The sequence below is a fragment of the Bacillus rossius genome, chromosome 11 (assembly GCF_032445375.1).
Source record: "Bacillus rossius redtenbacheri isolate Brsri chromosome 11, Brsri_v3, whole genome shotgun sequence".
NCBI classification, from domain to species: Eukaryota; Metazoa; Arthropoda; class Insecta; order Phasmatodea; family Bacillidae; genus Bacillus; species Bacillus rossius.
Genome location: NC_086338.1, coordinates 38,772,125 through 38,788,525, shown reverse-complemented (window position 1 = coordinate 38,788,525; position 16,401 = coordinate 38,772,125). Strand labels below are relative to the sequence as shown.

Genomic DNA, 16,401 nt, shown 5'->3' with positions numbered 1-16,401 from the left:
ATCGTCTTGAGCATAGCCAATGTTACTTTACAATAGTTTAATTTTCTATCTAAATCCTTTCAGTCTGAGCCGCAGCGAGAATTTTTTTAAGGCGTGGGTCCAATGAATCCCTTTTATAATTATTTATGAGTAAATTTTCTGTATAATTGAATTTTTAAAGAAAATGGTCACAGTTAAATTCCTTGAGTAGACTTTTAGATCCCAAATGTTTGATCATAGAAATTTAAGTAAAGATTTTGCCTGAGAAAATAAAATTTTGTTAATAATTTTTAATAGTACTTTATTCTTAAAACAATACATTAATGTTATTAAATATATAATGAAAGACATGGTTGCAGTAACACGTGTGCAAACTGGCACTAAATATAGACTACTTGGAAACGTAATTCAAGTGGCTTCTGTGTATGAGTCATGTCTGGCTATAATGGGTAGGAAATACATTATTGTAGCCAAGTTATTCTTGTTCTGTCTCCAGTTTTTTTCTTTGGCATCCTTGAAGGGAGGGGTCCGGACCCCACAGACCTCCCCACTGGCTATGTCCCTGCATTTATACCCTGGTACATTGAGGTAGGAGTATAACTGCTTTCTTTACTCATGTCTCACACGGCATGGAACTCGGCCAGGCAAGCATATATAGTATTGACCGACTCAAGAGGATTTTACTACTAATTACCAAAGACTGAATGACCTCGGTGCACCTCATCTGGAGTGATAGCAAGTGCTAAGTAATGTTTAAATTTACCGTTTTACGTTGTGAGAAGTGTAACACCAGTGGCTGTGCGAGGGTTGCACAATAAAGCAACAATATACTCCAATCTCCGAGTATTTTTCACTTTAAACAGCCTTCTGGATACTGCCGGAGTGGAATGTAACAATGTGACGTGTAGGTCTTGTTTGTGAATCCAAACCACGTGAGCCTTGGTCTAGTTACGTTTTTTGTGATGGGCCTATCTGGTGAACATAGACCGAATGGTCCACGCACCCACCTCAGTTCGTGAGACTGCTCCTAGAGCAGGTGCTGGCAACTTAACACCTTTTGCAGAATTCCACCTGGAGACGCTACTTTTCTGCAAGGAGCGGGAACAAAGCCACGTCAACGTGTAGCAGCTCTGTTAGAGCTGGCACCAGGCAGATTGGACAACTAACATCTATGTACTTCCACTTGGATACATTCGCCGTGTTTCCGCACGGCTCGGAAATGGTGATACGTCAGGGGGAGATCGAAACTGAAATATGCATGAAGTTTTTGTTTCCAACAGTTTTAGGTGATAAATTTTTATCCTTTAATATTGAAAATTTGATGTCAAAACATATCAATAAATATAAGTATGGCCCTAAACGAGTGCGGTCAAGGTATGTAAGTGACTGACTGCTACAAATAGTATTTTCTGTGAAATCATTGGTGTGCAATGTTAAATTATTTTTAAGAATGACTAAAATGGTAATAATACTGTCAATTGATAATATTTTTTAGTCTCATAAAATCTCTTGATGTACGCCATTTGCTTTAATGATGGAATATTTTCAATACTGACGATGATGAATTGTTTTATCCATTACTAGATGTCGCGAGCACAGGCAATGCCACGGTGACAGCAGTGACTTCCCTATGCTTGCAGAGGCAGGATGATTCCACGATGGCTAGCCACTGCCTTCTGCGGGATGAAGGTGAAAGGGACAACCCAAACACCCAGTGCTGAACCAGATACATTCTCAGTTGTTGCAATTTGCACACCAAACTTATAATGCAAAGACCTGTGTTACAAACGTGTTGAAAACTTAACGTTTATAAAACTTTCAGTGTCCCAGGACTGGTGAAATAGGGTCAATAGTTGTAGAAACTTTGACATGCTGCAGAAGGCAATGCAGCAGACTCAAGGGGTCTTCCTAGCCATGGGTGTGTGTGTGTGACACTCCCTGGTGCTTCTAGCGCGGTATTGCCTTTAAGAGCAAGCACGTAGACCGAGGGGCAGTCTTCTCATCGTCCATAAGGAAACAGAGATTTGAGGGGTGTGACCATATGGCAACGAAATAAAGATAAAGATGTAATGTACAGTAAGTCCTCTATTAACGTCGTACCGATTTACGTCGCTTCGGATTAACGTCGCTAATGTTTGAGTACTCATGTTTCAATTTAAGTTGTCACCGATTCACAATAACGTCGTTTACAATGACCGTAAATCTTTATTTTAACCAAAACACCGTATATAATTCGTTTATAATTCTTTGTTTCCTTCGGTAGTTAATTTATGCTATGTACTATGTAGCGTAAGCTACACGTTCACCGCCTTATCTTATCATACATCATGAGGGACGCTTCCTGCTCTTACGTACAGTATGTAATATATATCTGTTTTTATATTTCAATCAATAAAGGTAATAAAGCAGCTGGTTAAATAACCATTCTATAAAGCTGAGAAGTACTAGTTGGACTTGTTTCCCACGCTGTCGGTTGTCATTTGCTGATAAAATTGCCCGTTGTCACATCTGTATGCCAGCGCTTCCGGCCGACCTTGGGCCGTGGCCGGCCGGTGGCATGAAACATGGCTCATTTTGCGTCGTTTCTATTTACGTCGCTGTTTTCAGGAACGTAACCCCGACTTAAACCGAGGACTTACTGTACCTACGTCTCTTGAGTGCTTAAAACAATGTCTACCAGGTGGTTTATGCTTACATATTATTCTGAAAAAAATTGGTTGTCTGTAAAGTCGGTTTACGGACGATAGTTTAACGTGACGTCATAACAAAACATTTATGAAATGATTGCATAGTTTTATGAATAAAATTGAATCATTTTTATTGAATTATCACTATTTTGTATGGATACAAAGAAGGAGTGAAATGAAATCTACAATTTAATTATTTGCACTCATTAATTCATTTATTACTTTAACGAAGATATGATTTTAACTATAACTTTTATACGTGTTTGCTATTTAACTTCTTCCAATCTGTGTTATTCTGTTAAGGATAGGCAATGATAGGAAAAGTAGGAAACGAATGGGAGTATTTCAAGTTTAATGTGCCTCGAAAAAGTGAAATCGATGGTCGTTCCAATCGAGTGAAAGAGAGATAGATGCGGCGCAAGCGTACAATGAGCGTAACGGGACAATGTGCGTAACGGGACAATCAGTCATCCTTTTTCGTGCGTGCAGCCGGCGTTCATCGATTTCTTAGACGTTGTCACGTCAAAACACTTTTAGATTTTAGCCATTTTCACTCTCTTTAAAGTAATGTTTATAAACCAAATACAGTAGAACCCTGTTATAATGTTTTTCAAGGGAGCACAAGAAAAAAACTTTATAAGCAGGAAAACGTTATAAGCAAGAAAACGTTATAAGCAGGAAATCTCAATTTAGCACTTAACAATGTTCGAGCTTTGTACCAATGGACTCACCTAGCTATGTAAACAACTTTAATGTTAAAACCAAAGATAGTAGGCCTATACTTTATACATGAATTTTCTGAAACAAGCCAACAATTTTTCAACTTCGTCTTGTTCCCTGGTTAAATTTTGTTTGTCTTTAAAGATACACTGCCACATTTTTTGTAAAATTGTCCCATGATTCATGATGACAACATTAAGAGTGAGAACGTCTACTCCTTCGCCACCTGAAAATGTTTAATTATGGGATTCCTACGTATGAATGAAAAAAAGAATTATTTGTAAGCAATAGAAAACACTTTTAATTATGCCCTCGCTCAATGTTTGGCAACTTAAATATCGCAGGACTATGTACGTGCATCTGAATACCCACTGGAATGGCAAGGAAGAGAAGAGTTGACTAAGGGTGCCAACTGACACGTAACTATGAACATTGTGTACCTTCAGTATATTGCATAAACTTGTATTTTAACAAACTTCATGTATTGTATGGCAGTGATTGTAAACATAAACGTACATAAAGGAAACTTTTTATCGTAAGTGTTGGAATAATTTGGTTTTAAAACATTTTTTCCCCATTTATTGAATGTTAGAAAGCAAACATTATAAGCAGGAAATTACACTATTTATGAACGTTATATGCAGGAAATAAATACATTGTCCTTATGGGGGAAATATTGGGATTTTAAAAATATGACATTATAAGCAGGAAAACATTATATGCAGGGTTCTACTGTAGTGGGCAAATACTGAAACAGAGCTACTAATCCACCCTTAGCGTATTCTTAAATGCTTTTCGTAAACAGACCCCACTGGGATATCTCATGCAGTTTTTAAATTTCGTGGATTGTCTGAAGTTCTGTGCACCATATGTGTGCACCATATGTGTGCCCAGGTAAGCGGGGCCCTTAAAGCAGTTTTACTGAAAGGCTTCCAACAAATTTAGTTAAATGAAAACACACAATAGTAAACAGACTCAATTTTATTAATATTTCAATCACACTGTCTGAATGGACTCTTGTTTTAGTATAAAATTCACAATGAAAAAACACTTTAGCTTGTAAAATTTTTACACCATGTTTGATGAATATTATCTAGTCTGCAATTTTTTGTCAGCAAACACAAAAGCATTGATGCTTCAACTATTTATATAGTATTTAAAAAAAATGTATTTGCTAAAAAAATTGTTATAACAGTATAAAAATAGTCTTTTAATCAAATTTTTATCACCATGATATAATTTACTAAAGATGAAGCAACATGACCTTATTTCACTTTTAAAAATAGAATATATAACCAAGTATGAATTCATTATTAGATGTACAATATCACTTAATTGTTCATTACTTACAAATACTATTCAATAGTTACAAGCCACAATAGTATGTACAGTATATTATTGTCTTTGGTTTCATTGGTACAAATTACACTTACACATTATATTTACTCTAACAACGATGACTGCATCAAAATTCAAACACTAGGAAAGAGTATTATGTTATCCACAGCCAAAACACGTATTGCAAATTAGCAAGAAAGCACAAGTTGGGTCATTAGAAATATTTTTCAGCAAAATATGCACTCACAAACTTCTTCTCTTCCACTTTTGTATTTTATCACAAAACAAAACAATTAAGAGTTCGATATGCATTCTTCAGAGGTGAGTGAGGGAAGACATTGGTAACTGCGGTCTTGTCAAGGCTTGTCTCCGCTCCATGAAAGAAATCAATCGTTTTGTTGGGATCACGCATATCCTGTTCACCTGCAATCATTTCCAAACATTATTACAGAATGCAAATACAAAACATGTATCTTTTTTAACATTTTTTTTTTTTTTTTTAATAATTTGTCACATGCCCGCGGCCACTATCAAAGGGCACCAACGTCAGTTTTCCCACCGTAATGGCCTACGAGCGCACGGGGTCTTGCCGTTGCCTGCAGGCCGGAGTCCTCAAGTCTAGAGGGAGTTTACACAGCGACCCGACTACCGTCAACACCGTCCAAGAGGTACTCAGAGGTCTGGCCTGCTGCTGGTCACCCGATTGCCCAAGCCACAAGAGTCTAGCGGCAGCACCGCTACTTCCTGCAACTGGCTGCAAATGCCGAGCCTTACCGAAGTTGGCCGATCGGGAGCGCCTACCCCCTGGATGTTTTTTTTTATTTTTACGCACACATTTTTTCTCTCCAGTATAAAAAAAAAGCCACACAGACTGTTTAGTGAATGGTTGGTTATATTAGGTAAGTATAGCTACATTAAAAATACTGTAAAATCATTTTAAGGTTGCTTAGCAAATAACTTTTTAATATGTAGCTATCCAGCGCCAGGAAACAGTTTACATGATTTCATAGTATCTTTAATGTAGCTATCCTAACCAAATCAACCGTCCACAATGTTTTAAACTTTAAACTATTTATAATGTAGCTAACCTAACCTAATTGACCATTAGTTATCATGTCCTTACCTGAAAATTACAAGTTGCGTAAAATTGCAAGGGAATTACAAATACAGTTGCCTTGTTTATGGTCTTTCCTTTTAACAACACCTCCATATTTATTTACAATGAACAAAAAAAAAACGAAGATGACGATCGGACGTTTTGCTCTCTCGTCAGTGAAAAGAAGGCTTCCCTTTGCGGGATCGCGCCGCCGGCCCCGGAATGAGCGTGAGCGGCTCGGCATTTGCAGCCAGTTGCAGGAAGTAGCATTGCTGCCGCTAGACTCTTGTCCCAAGCCTCCCTGCAGGAGAGAGAGAGAGAGGGGGGGGGGGGTGACACGAGGTGCCGTGACCCTCCACGGCATGCGTTCCTACAGGCCAGTCACCGGAGCCCTGGCCCCCAGCACCTGATGCCCCACGCCGAGTCACCCAGCTGTCCTGTCGTGGCACAGCGGTAAAGAAGCCCGCCTAACCCTCCGCCCTCAGGCCGCAGCGAATAAGGCAAAACAGTTTCTCAAATAAGAGTAACTGCATCATTCTGGTGAACTGTTTAATTTGCGTTCAGAACATGCCCTGCTGTACTGGTTTTGATCAATAAAACCTCTTTAATACAAACCTCATATTTCTTTCTACAGTTTTTTTTTTTACTGTTTTACATGAAATTAAGTACAGTTCAACAACAATTGATTTTTTATTATTATTATTATTTTTAAAGGGATGAGACTAGGGCTGATCGGTTCCCACATTTTCAGTTCGGTTCGGCTCGGCTCGGTTTTTTGTTAAAAATGTCGGTTTTCGGTTCGGTTCGGTCACTACTTCAAAATTTTTCTTTGAGCTGTCATACCAAAAAAAATTCCACTATAGTATTTGATTACTTGCAATATCTTGCAAAAGTTTAATTTCTTAGGGGAGTCACTTTCTCAGCAATATAAAAGTTATTTTCAACTACTATTTGTATTTATAAATAAGTTTATATGCTACTGAAACAACCATATGTGTAAAAAGGAACAGAACAAAACAGTTTAGAACATTAATAATTAGTATTACATTAACCTTGTTGCCAGCTTGAATTTATGAAATGTACTGGAATAAAATTCAATAGCAATAATGTGATTAAAAGCAATATACAAATAAAAACTTCCTACTGTAGCCTCTATGCCGGGAGTTAATGGACAAGCCAACATAAACAAACGTCTTAACCAAGAAAACGTCTTAACCTACCAGTGCATTAAAGGCAGAATGAATCATAATGACCATATTTTCAAAATACACAAGTAAAGTATTCATATTTAGTATGCGGTATTTACTAGGATTTTTTTTCCGTCACGTGCGTAACATCATCATCTTTGCGGAACACGGGCGGTATTATTTTTAATTCCTTCGTCACAGATGTTCATAGTTGCCTCCAATTACCAAGACGTAGTGGCAAAAAAGAATTTTTATTTTACGAGAAATCAAATACTCTAGACTATAACGACGCAAAGCCGCAATAATCACGCGCGAATAGTAAAGAAACTACATCTGAAGGGTCTGACGACATGCACATTCATTCTCCAACTGCCATTTGGAACGGAACTTGGAAGGCAACTAATCGATCCTAGCGCACGTATAGCGCATTCTGTGATGTGAAAATAGAACTGAGTGACACCATGCGTCGTGAGCGCCCTGCAGAATACGGACGGAACTAAGCAATGCTACGAAACTTCTACCGTTTTAGCTTACAAACCGGAATTAAATAAATATTATTTTAGTAACGGAAGTGATATATCCTTTAAATAAGAAAAAACCATATATTTAAGAGAAAATAGTAGTATTCCGACAGAAACTTCCGACGTTAAACATAGGAAATAGTGAACTGTAAGAAACGCTTAGACTTTACTATCCCATGGTTAAAATGGCGAACATTAAGAGAATAGATGATTTAAACGTTTTATAGTGAAAAACTTAGCATGCGTCTTAAATGTGTTTTGATGTATTATGCAAGCGGTACGTTTTTTATCCAATATGAATGTTAAATACATTATTTGGTAGATACTTGAAGTTAGTTTTTAATGCCCTAATAAAAACCGAATCATCGGTTTTTTCTGGGAATTCGGTTCGGCTTCGGTTTTTACTAAAATGACCGAACCGAACCGAAAATTCGGTCAACCGATCAGCCCTAGATGAGACTTTAAAATCCTAAAATATCTCAAATACCAGCTGAGGTACAAGGTTAACACACATACAGCAATGGTCTCTTGATACAAATAAAGTGCTAAATGTACACCATTGTGCATCTTTTTTATATTTTACCACAGTAAAAACCATACTTGAACCATTTATTTGCTATGAATTTGCTACGAGCTATTGGCTATGAAAATGACAAACATAACCTATCAATTTGGCTGATTTGGCTTCAAAAGGTGGTAGTAGCGCGTTATGTTATGTATGGTTGCGTATGCAGCCTGCCGCTTGGTGATGTATTCCGATGTAGTGTGGGTACTGTGTTGCACAATACAGTTGCGGTAGTATTGTGAATACTGCTGTTTGTGTTGTGGTATTGGCAGCGTACTGGATTCTGATCCAGCTGTCAGTTCACTTCAGCCACGTGAAACACAAGTACTGCAATAGCAATAATATTCAACAAAAACAACACACACTTGCCTATAGTGTGTGACGAAACCTTAAGACTGGGACAGGGATGCTTATCTATAATGAATAAAATACTGATGTTTTTGAAATAGATTTTTATATGGCTCCAGAATTATACGTTTTCCAACATAAACAAATATCAACGTTACCAGGGTAGCTTGCAAAACTTATTACTGACGAAACAATAATAATGGATAGTTGACAGCTAACAGTGTAAACAAAACACTATACATAGTTCAGTCCTTCAATAAAACAAGAATAAGTAGCCTGTGTCAGCCGAATGCAAATTAAAAGCTGGAAGTTACCGTGTTTTCTCGCATAATCGTCACACATTTAATTCTAAAATCAAGTTTGAAAAGTAGGTGTGCGATGATTATGTGGGAAAAAATTTTTTGTTAGGTAGAGTTATTCATAAAAACAAAACCCGTTCGTGGAAAGTACGTTTATTTTAAAAAAAAAAAAAAAAAAAAGGTGGAGTATACAAGAGCACGCCAAACAATTTATATTAATAATTCATTAAACAAAAACCTTTCTTCAACTTTATATAGAAAACCCAAACTGTAACGTGAACGCAGGCCACTTGAATGCGTAACTATTGCAGTAGTCCGTAGTACACATTTACCACGAAACAACGCGGGCCATCAAATGTAGTTAACTCGGCACTCGACAGAGAGCGCGCGCTGTATACGGGAAGCAACATAACCAAACATGAATGATGCCAACTAGCGCTGGCTACATGTTCATAAGCGGTACACCGCAGCGACGCAGATGATCAGATAAAGATAATAAAGTTTTAAAACGTCTTTAAAAGAAAATTTACACGTCACACAACTTTGTATTTCCGTTAATTAAATAAGTAAGTGGTAATGTCCGAATAAATATTAGATTTCTACTTTAAAGTACATCGTTTTATATGGAAAAGATACCTACACAAAGCGCTCGGCATCTAATATAGGGACCAAAAACATCATTCGACGTTTAAACGAGAAGTTTTTTTATCCCTATTTTGACGACCAAAAATATAGGTGCGACGTATACGCGCGTGCGACAATTATGCGATTAAAGAGGGTAAGTTGGATATTCTCAAAAAACAGTTAGTGGAGGCACGAGGAACTCCCAGATGAAACGAAACCTGCCATTTATATACCAGCGCTGGCATACTGACGCCTTGCTGGGATTGGTGCAGATTTGGCGCCTGAACGCCTAAAGTAACAATTGCAATAAACAACAATCCAAAATAAAAGTTAGGTAGTTGTGCATACACCAAAATACACGTAGTAATTACTGACGTATTATAAAAAGGTTTAATAAAAATTCACTTAATAATAAATATGAAAATACTCCCCGTGACTTGCTGATTACAGGTGTGTCACCCAACTTCCGGTTATATGAAAATTGGTCCATGGAGTACTGTGTCTGTAGGATGCTCTCAAAACAACAATCAAACAAACAATGGAGCATAGTTCATGTCAGACACGAGCACGGGAGGTGACAGTTTTTTTTTTTAAGTTTATATTTATTATATTTAATTACATGTGGGCCATGTATCAGCACATTTCTGTTCTTATTCCAACCCCAAGTTTTTTCAATCCCTTGCAATAATGGTTTGTATTAACAAAAATTATTTCAGACAAAAGTTTAAGATAAAAATTATAAGATTTACAATCTTTTTGAATGGATTCAGTTGTCCCCTTACTAAGGGGGTCATGAATTTTTTTGTCTTCCAATCCTTGTTTATTCCACCCCTTGCAGTTATGGTTGGTCGTATCAGAAATGTTTTAATACAAAAGTTTTTGGTATTACTCCAAGTTATAATACATTTAAAAGGATGTGATATTCATCATATTATGGGAGTTACAGTGATTTTTCTGTCTTTTTCAAAAAAAAAAAAAAAACCAACCCCCATTTTTACCCTTTTGGTCAGATATTGCCCATTAACGAACTTAATCGAGATTTTCCATGTTTATATTTAATGTATCAGTTTGGAAGTGATTTGTGAAAAATTACAGCATTTATAATGTCCACAAAATTGTGATATATGTGTGTGTACGTATATATAAATAAAAACTTTTAAGTTGACTATGGTTTTGGGACCTTTGGACCATGAAATGAAAAACTACATTAAATTTCCCAGAATTCGCACCATGGTAACGGCTACAATAGGTAGCATTTCTTCGAAATTCACCTAAAACACTGGCAAAACATTGCTATATCAAGTAGACAACTTATATTAATATTCTTGGATGTGTTTGTGTTTAACTTGTGTTGAGTCTAATGTACTGTAATGGGGTGGTTATTTTAAAATTAAGAGCATTTCAATGAACGCCTTGACCTAGTAGTATTTGACTAGTGGTCAGTCGCGTAGCCAGGATTTGTGTATGGGGGGTGTTAAGAAGCATGGCCCTCCGTATTAAAGCGGGGGGTCCCGGGGCCCTCCCCCGGGAAAATTTGGATTTTAAGGTGTAAAATAGTGATATTTTAGCAGTTTTCGGTACTTAAATTTAAATATTGTAATGGTAAATTTTTTAGTAATTTTTAATATGAAATTTGTTTGAGTGATGAATAAGAAATTTAATTAAAGATTTGGTGCTAAGGGGGGGGGGGGGGGTTGAACCCCTAAAACCCCCCCCTGGCTACGCCCCTGCTAGTGGTGGATTCGTACTCCATTCAGTAAAGGTCATTTTCACGTTTGGTTCGGCCGCGAGGATTCCACACTGCAGAAAGGCCCTGACCTGTCCGAACCACGGGCAGCCGAGACAGTCCTTGGCGTCGAGGCGGCGAGAAGGGGAGGAGACCAGGAGCCGGCTGATGACGTCCTTGCCCTCGTCCGTGATGTCGCTGAAGTACTCGGCCGGGAAGCAGAAGTCGCACTTCAGGATGTTGGCGGTCGTCTCTTCCAGCGAGTCGTCGAGGAAAGGAGACAAACCACTGGAAACAAACGAACATAGCCGAGCTAAGCTGTGGTGAAACATAGTGGCAGATACACGGTCGAGCTCACCGTCCTGACAAGGGGTATTGCAGTGATCCATAACATGAATTAATTTTGAATTTTCAAGTGCACTAAATTAAGTAGAATTTAGGAATCCTTAAACAGTAAAACTCTTGCTTATCTGGCCCTCGTTGATCCGGATCTCTGGATAATCTAAATCAGATTTGTAGACGTTTTATTTAATTTTCATATAAAAATTACGGTATTATTAGGGTATTTTTATATGAAATATTAATTAATTAATATATATTAATTTTCATATAAAAATTACAAATACCTATATTCCACATCTCTGCAAACAAAGGCTATTAGCACATGACAATTTACCTGACCGTGGTTCATTCAAACGCTGTACATCTTTGAAATAGAAGAAAGCTGACAAATTCTTTGTTTAGAAATGATGTAAAAGGTTATTTTTATAATTTTTTAATGACTTGTAAACAATATTGGACAAGTATACTATGTAATTTTGTTACAAAACATAGTTTTTTTATTGTAGTAAACCTTAAGTCTGCTTATTTAAATAATTATATTTTGTTTATTACCTTTATTAATTGGATACTCTGGATTTTCGATTGTCAGGATTGTTTTTGGTCCCAGTTAATCCGGACAGACGAGGTTAAACTGTACCTCAAAAATTTACTCTATTTACTCGCAGAAGGATTGCCCCTTTTTTATAGGTCGTACCCTTAATTTTGAGCCCAAAAATCTAACATTTTCACCGTGAGGGTTGTCCTCGAATATGGGTCGTGCCATATAACTGTACAGCAGTTTTGTCAATAATGAAATGTTGCACTAGAAAGCAGTAGGAAATCTCAAACAAAAACAATGTTGGCTTCACAAAAACCTGTCGAGATAAAAACGTGATGATTGAGTACGGTGCCAGTTCACCATGGACATTTACAATGTTGAAAGAGGGAGGGAGAACCATAAACACTGCTGCATGCCCCCCCCCCCCCCCCCCACACACACACACACACGCACGCACACACACACCACACACATGTACCTCCTCCTCTTTCCCCCCCCCCCCCCCCCGTTCTCTCTCTGGCTGGTTTATTTTTAGATTTTCCCCTCTTGCAGAGTGCCAGCACGGCAGCAGACTGCCATGTCACTTAGCACAGGCGGCCAGGTAGAAGCCCGAGGCGGCAGACGTAGCTTAACTGCGTAGTTCATGATGCTTTACATGTACTGCTGACATATTTTAACTAAACAATTTATATTTACTTGTGACATGTTTATTAAAAACCAAAAACCGCAGGCTAGTTATTTAAACACATAGTCAACCACAATAGTGCAATGTTAATTTTTTTTTTAACCCAAAATGGAAAATTTGCATAAATATCACAGTAAATTTATTAAATAAAAAATTGGCATAAAATCTACACCCATATGCGGGTAAATATGGTACTTCACTCCCGCAGAACACAAATGCATTGCTCTATAACTATTCAACGGGATTCCTGAATTCCATCTGACGACACAGCTAGTAGAAAAATTACTGTGGAAGGTCTTTAAACTGGCAATTTATGGTTTGGCAAATCCTTTAATGTGGCACCAATCGACTCGCTCAAGTTCAGATTTTTCCGGGTGGAATACGACTGTTGATTTCGGTCATCAGGTCACATTACTGCGCTGCTGGTATTTATAGTTCGCTTAGAGTTTATCGTTACTGTTGGTTGTCATTTCAGTACAGTGTTTCTTGTTTTAGACAGAGTTACAGTCAACATTTCATGTGCTCATTTCCGAAATGATCATTTGAAGAAGACCAACATTCATCTGCATGTTTTATTTCTACAGAGCAGCTGATTGTAATAACCACCGCACTGTTTATTAATTTTTCTTTGGTGTTCCTATTTTAAAATATACTGTCGTTTGATGATTGGAAAAAAAGCCAATCTGAACATGCCAGGTTTAAGACTTGACACTAGGAACGGGGCGACAGAATCTTAAGATTCAATGAAACCGTAGAATCTTTGTTTGGGATTCAAGGATTCGTAAGATTCACCGTAGCATTCATATCAAGATAAGTTCATAAATAAAATAATATTTATCTAATGGCACTGAGGTTATGGTTGTACACGAAAGCTTATGATTTGCATGACTACAACTTAATACCTTAAAAATAATTTGAAAGTGTATTGAATGCTTAGAAAGCAAAACATATATTTTTCCATCTTGAAAACTTGCGATAAAAATATTTATATTTCAGTAAATGAACCCACGTCAACAGTGAATCGCTACCATAACACAATGGTAAATGTTATATATAACAAAGTACGAAATAAAACAAAATTATGCAGTTTTTTTTATAGTTTCTAGCCATATCTCAACATTGTGGAAAAAAAACAAAAGTGGAACGCACAATACAAATGATACCCATCGGGTGGATTGACGCCACTTCTGAAAGAATCACATGGTATGTCATAGTACAAAAAATAAAACAAGCTCGTGTAGCTACTTTTGGATATTCTGGTTTAGATTATGAGGTTTGGTAATCTCAGATAATAATTTGGGTATGGATCCAAATTCAGGAAAAAAATAGGATTCGCCCCATGACTACTTTCCACTGAACTTGCACCAAGCGAAACATGGGAACGGCCCTGGAGACGGCAAGTGTTGCCCCGCGCCGCACCTGAAGAAGACGTAGAGGAACACGCCCAGGCTCCACATGTCCGTGCGGCAGGACGTGGGCTGCCCCAGCACCATCTCCGGCGCGGCAAACTCCAGGTTGGAGGGCGGCAGCACCTCGCTGCTCGCCACCTGCACGGCGCTGCTGTAGTCTATCAGCTTCAGCACGGGGCTCCTGCCGCCCACGTCCACCATCACGTTCTCCGGCTGCAACCACGGACAACGTTCAACCCAGCGCGCTCCAATCGTTAGTTATATTTCCCTACCAGCACACATCACTGTCAAGAAATGTTTTCATTTCAAAAATATGACTATAATTACAGACCGGAAAAATTCGCGAATTCATTTCGCGTTAGGCTAAAATACAAAATCGTTATACCTCAGTGCTGCCTCTGCTATCGGTTCGCAACTCACCTGGACGACTCTGGGCCGATGAGAAACGCCCGACCAAAGCTTTGTCGAATCACAGGCTGCTACGCTGGAACGTCTCGCAAGACAGCGGCCAATGAGTGGGTGGCATCTGACCGAGTGTACGCAGAACTATGGAGTTCATCCTACAGGTCATTGAACCCGCGAATTTTTCCGGTCCCTGACTATAATACAACTGTGTAGATTATTCAGCTGGGGAGAACAGGAATGTATGCAGAATTTCATTTGGGGGGAGAATGGGAAGGAACCACTTTGCTTGCCGTTTACTTTCAAAATCTTACATTTTGCTTTTGTTGCTGGAAATTTTGAAGGTTATTTTGGTGGGGATATATCCCCACCCCCAATCCCACCATCCCATCTACCCTCTGGTGGAGTTGTAGAAAATGAACTTCTAGAAAGTAACCATGATGCAATTAACAAAGTGCTGGTTATCAATACTTACCCCAATTTGCACTAATAGTAAACTGCATTTATCATGTATCTCATGACAAAACTGGCAACAAAACAATACTTATGCAGTGGAAAAAATAATTTGAACTGTCCACAAACCAACCTAACGACATGAAAATGTAATTACCCAACTTTGGGGGTGAAACGAAGTCTTACAACAATGTCCGAACTCATTACCAAAACAAACGTGAGCTAGTATTTCAGTACTTGTCAGTTGTGTGTAAACATCTGAACTCGGTAAAGAGCAAACTCATGTGTTCTCATTTGTATTACAGTTTTTCAAATTTGAGTTAAGTTTTGTCAAAATGCATATTAATTTCATGATTTTAGTTACACTGAGGTGCAAAATGGAGTATTAACTTGCATTTTGGAGTTAGGTATATGGTGTATTGAGATGCTTTGCAGTTTATTTCTGTTTTATTGCAATTCACCAAATAATATTATCCCTAACAATAAAAATTCATGATTAAAATATTGTAGTATATGTACGACTAAGGTTTCTTCCAGAACATCATTACACTGCCCGGTTTAATTTATGCTACTAATCACAAACTAAGAATAAGTTTCTCACAGTTCAAATATTTTTGGTCTGCTGCAGACATCACAAAACCATACAAAAGAATAGCACTGCTTACATAATGATTGTCCTGTAATTTATTATTCTGACACTAAAAACAACATTAATGGTCAGCTAGAATTCTCTGCATTTAATGAGGCCATCAATGCACATGATGAATAATTGGGACACAAGAAGCAGAGAATCAACTGAAAGAAAATTCTGTTACAAATTATAAATACCTTAACGTCCAGGTGAACAATATTTTGATGATGAAGATATTCAAGAGAAGACACAAGTTGTTTCATGTAGTTGCACACAGTATCCTCGGTATATTTCTCCTGCTCACACAAGTATGTGAAAAGCAAAGGTCCATTCACTCTGAAACACAAGAATGTTAATTTAAAAAGAAAATTTGCGTCTTCATAAATTATGAAATGGCGGACATTATTAAATAATTCAATATACATAATTCAATGATGATTCAAGCAGCCCTTATTGATAAACTAACATTGTATGCATCTTGTTCAGCTGTTATGTTTCTTAAAATAGAATTCCAATACATACTTATTTTTTTAAAATTTTGAAAACCATTCCTTACAAATATTTAGATCCACTTACATAACAGTTATCAATATCTTATTTTAGTATTTTTTTTTTTTTTAAAAATAAAACTCTTGTGATTTGTTCAAAATAATGCTCACATTCTTGTGGTAAAGGGACGTGACAATGATCAATGATATTGTTTACTTGACCAGAACTGTATTAACACCCAACAAAAAATAAATTTCTAAATCTTAAAAATGATAAAAGAAAAATAAATGCCAAGTGAACACCCAGATGGACTAACTCTGCTGGTAGCGCCTATACATAGGAAGTTTTAACACATTCCCGTT

At 37.5% G+C, this 16,401-nt stretch overlaps 1 protein-coding gene across 9 annotated transcripts in view; it reads right to left on the bottom strand.

Moving 5' to 3' along the window:
* Nucleotides 1-4,349: 4,349 nt before the first annotated feature.
* Nucleotides 4,350-16,401, bottom strand: part of LOC134536834 (kalirin) — a 402,054-nt gene continuing 390,002 nt past the window's right edge. For all 9 annotated transcript variants that reach the window (XM_063376828.1, XM_063376829.1, XM_063376830.1 and 6 more), the window contains 4 exons: nucleotides 15,748-15,886; nucleotides 14,075-14,277; nucleotides 11,183-11,378; nucleotides 4,350-5,147 (listed from right to left, as the gene is read on the bottom strand). In XM_063376828.1, coding sequence (XP_063232898.1) covers nucleotides 5,040-5,147; nucleotides 11,183-11,378; nucleotides 14,075-14,277; nucleotides 15,748-15,886 — 646 coding nt within the window. In that variant the 3' untranslated portion in view covers nucleotides 4,350-5,039. The remainder of the gene's footprint in view (nucleotides 5,148-11,182; nucleotides 11,379-14,074; nucleotides 14,278-15,747; nucleotides 15,887-16,401) is intronic.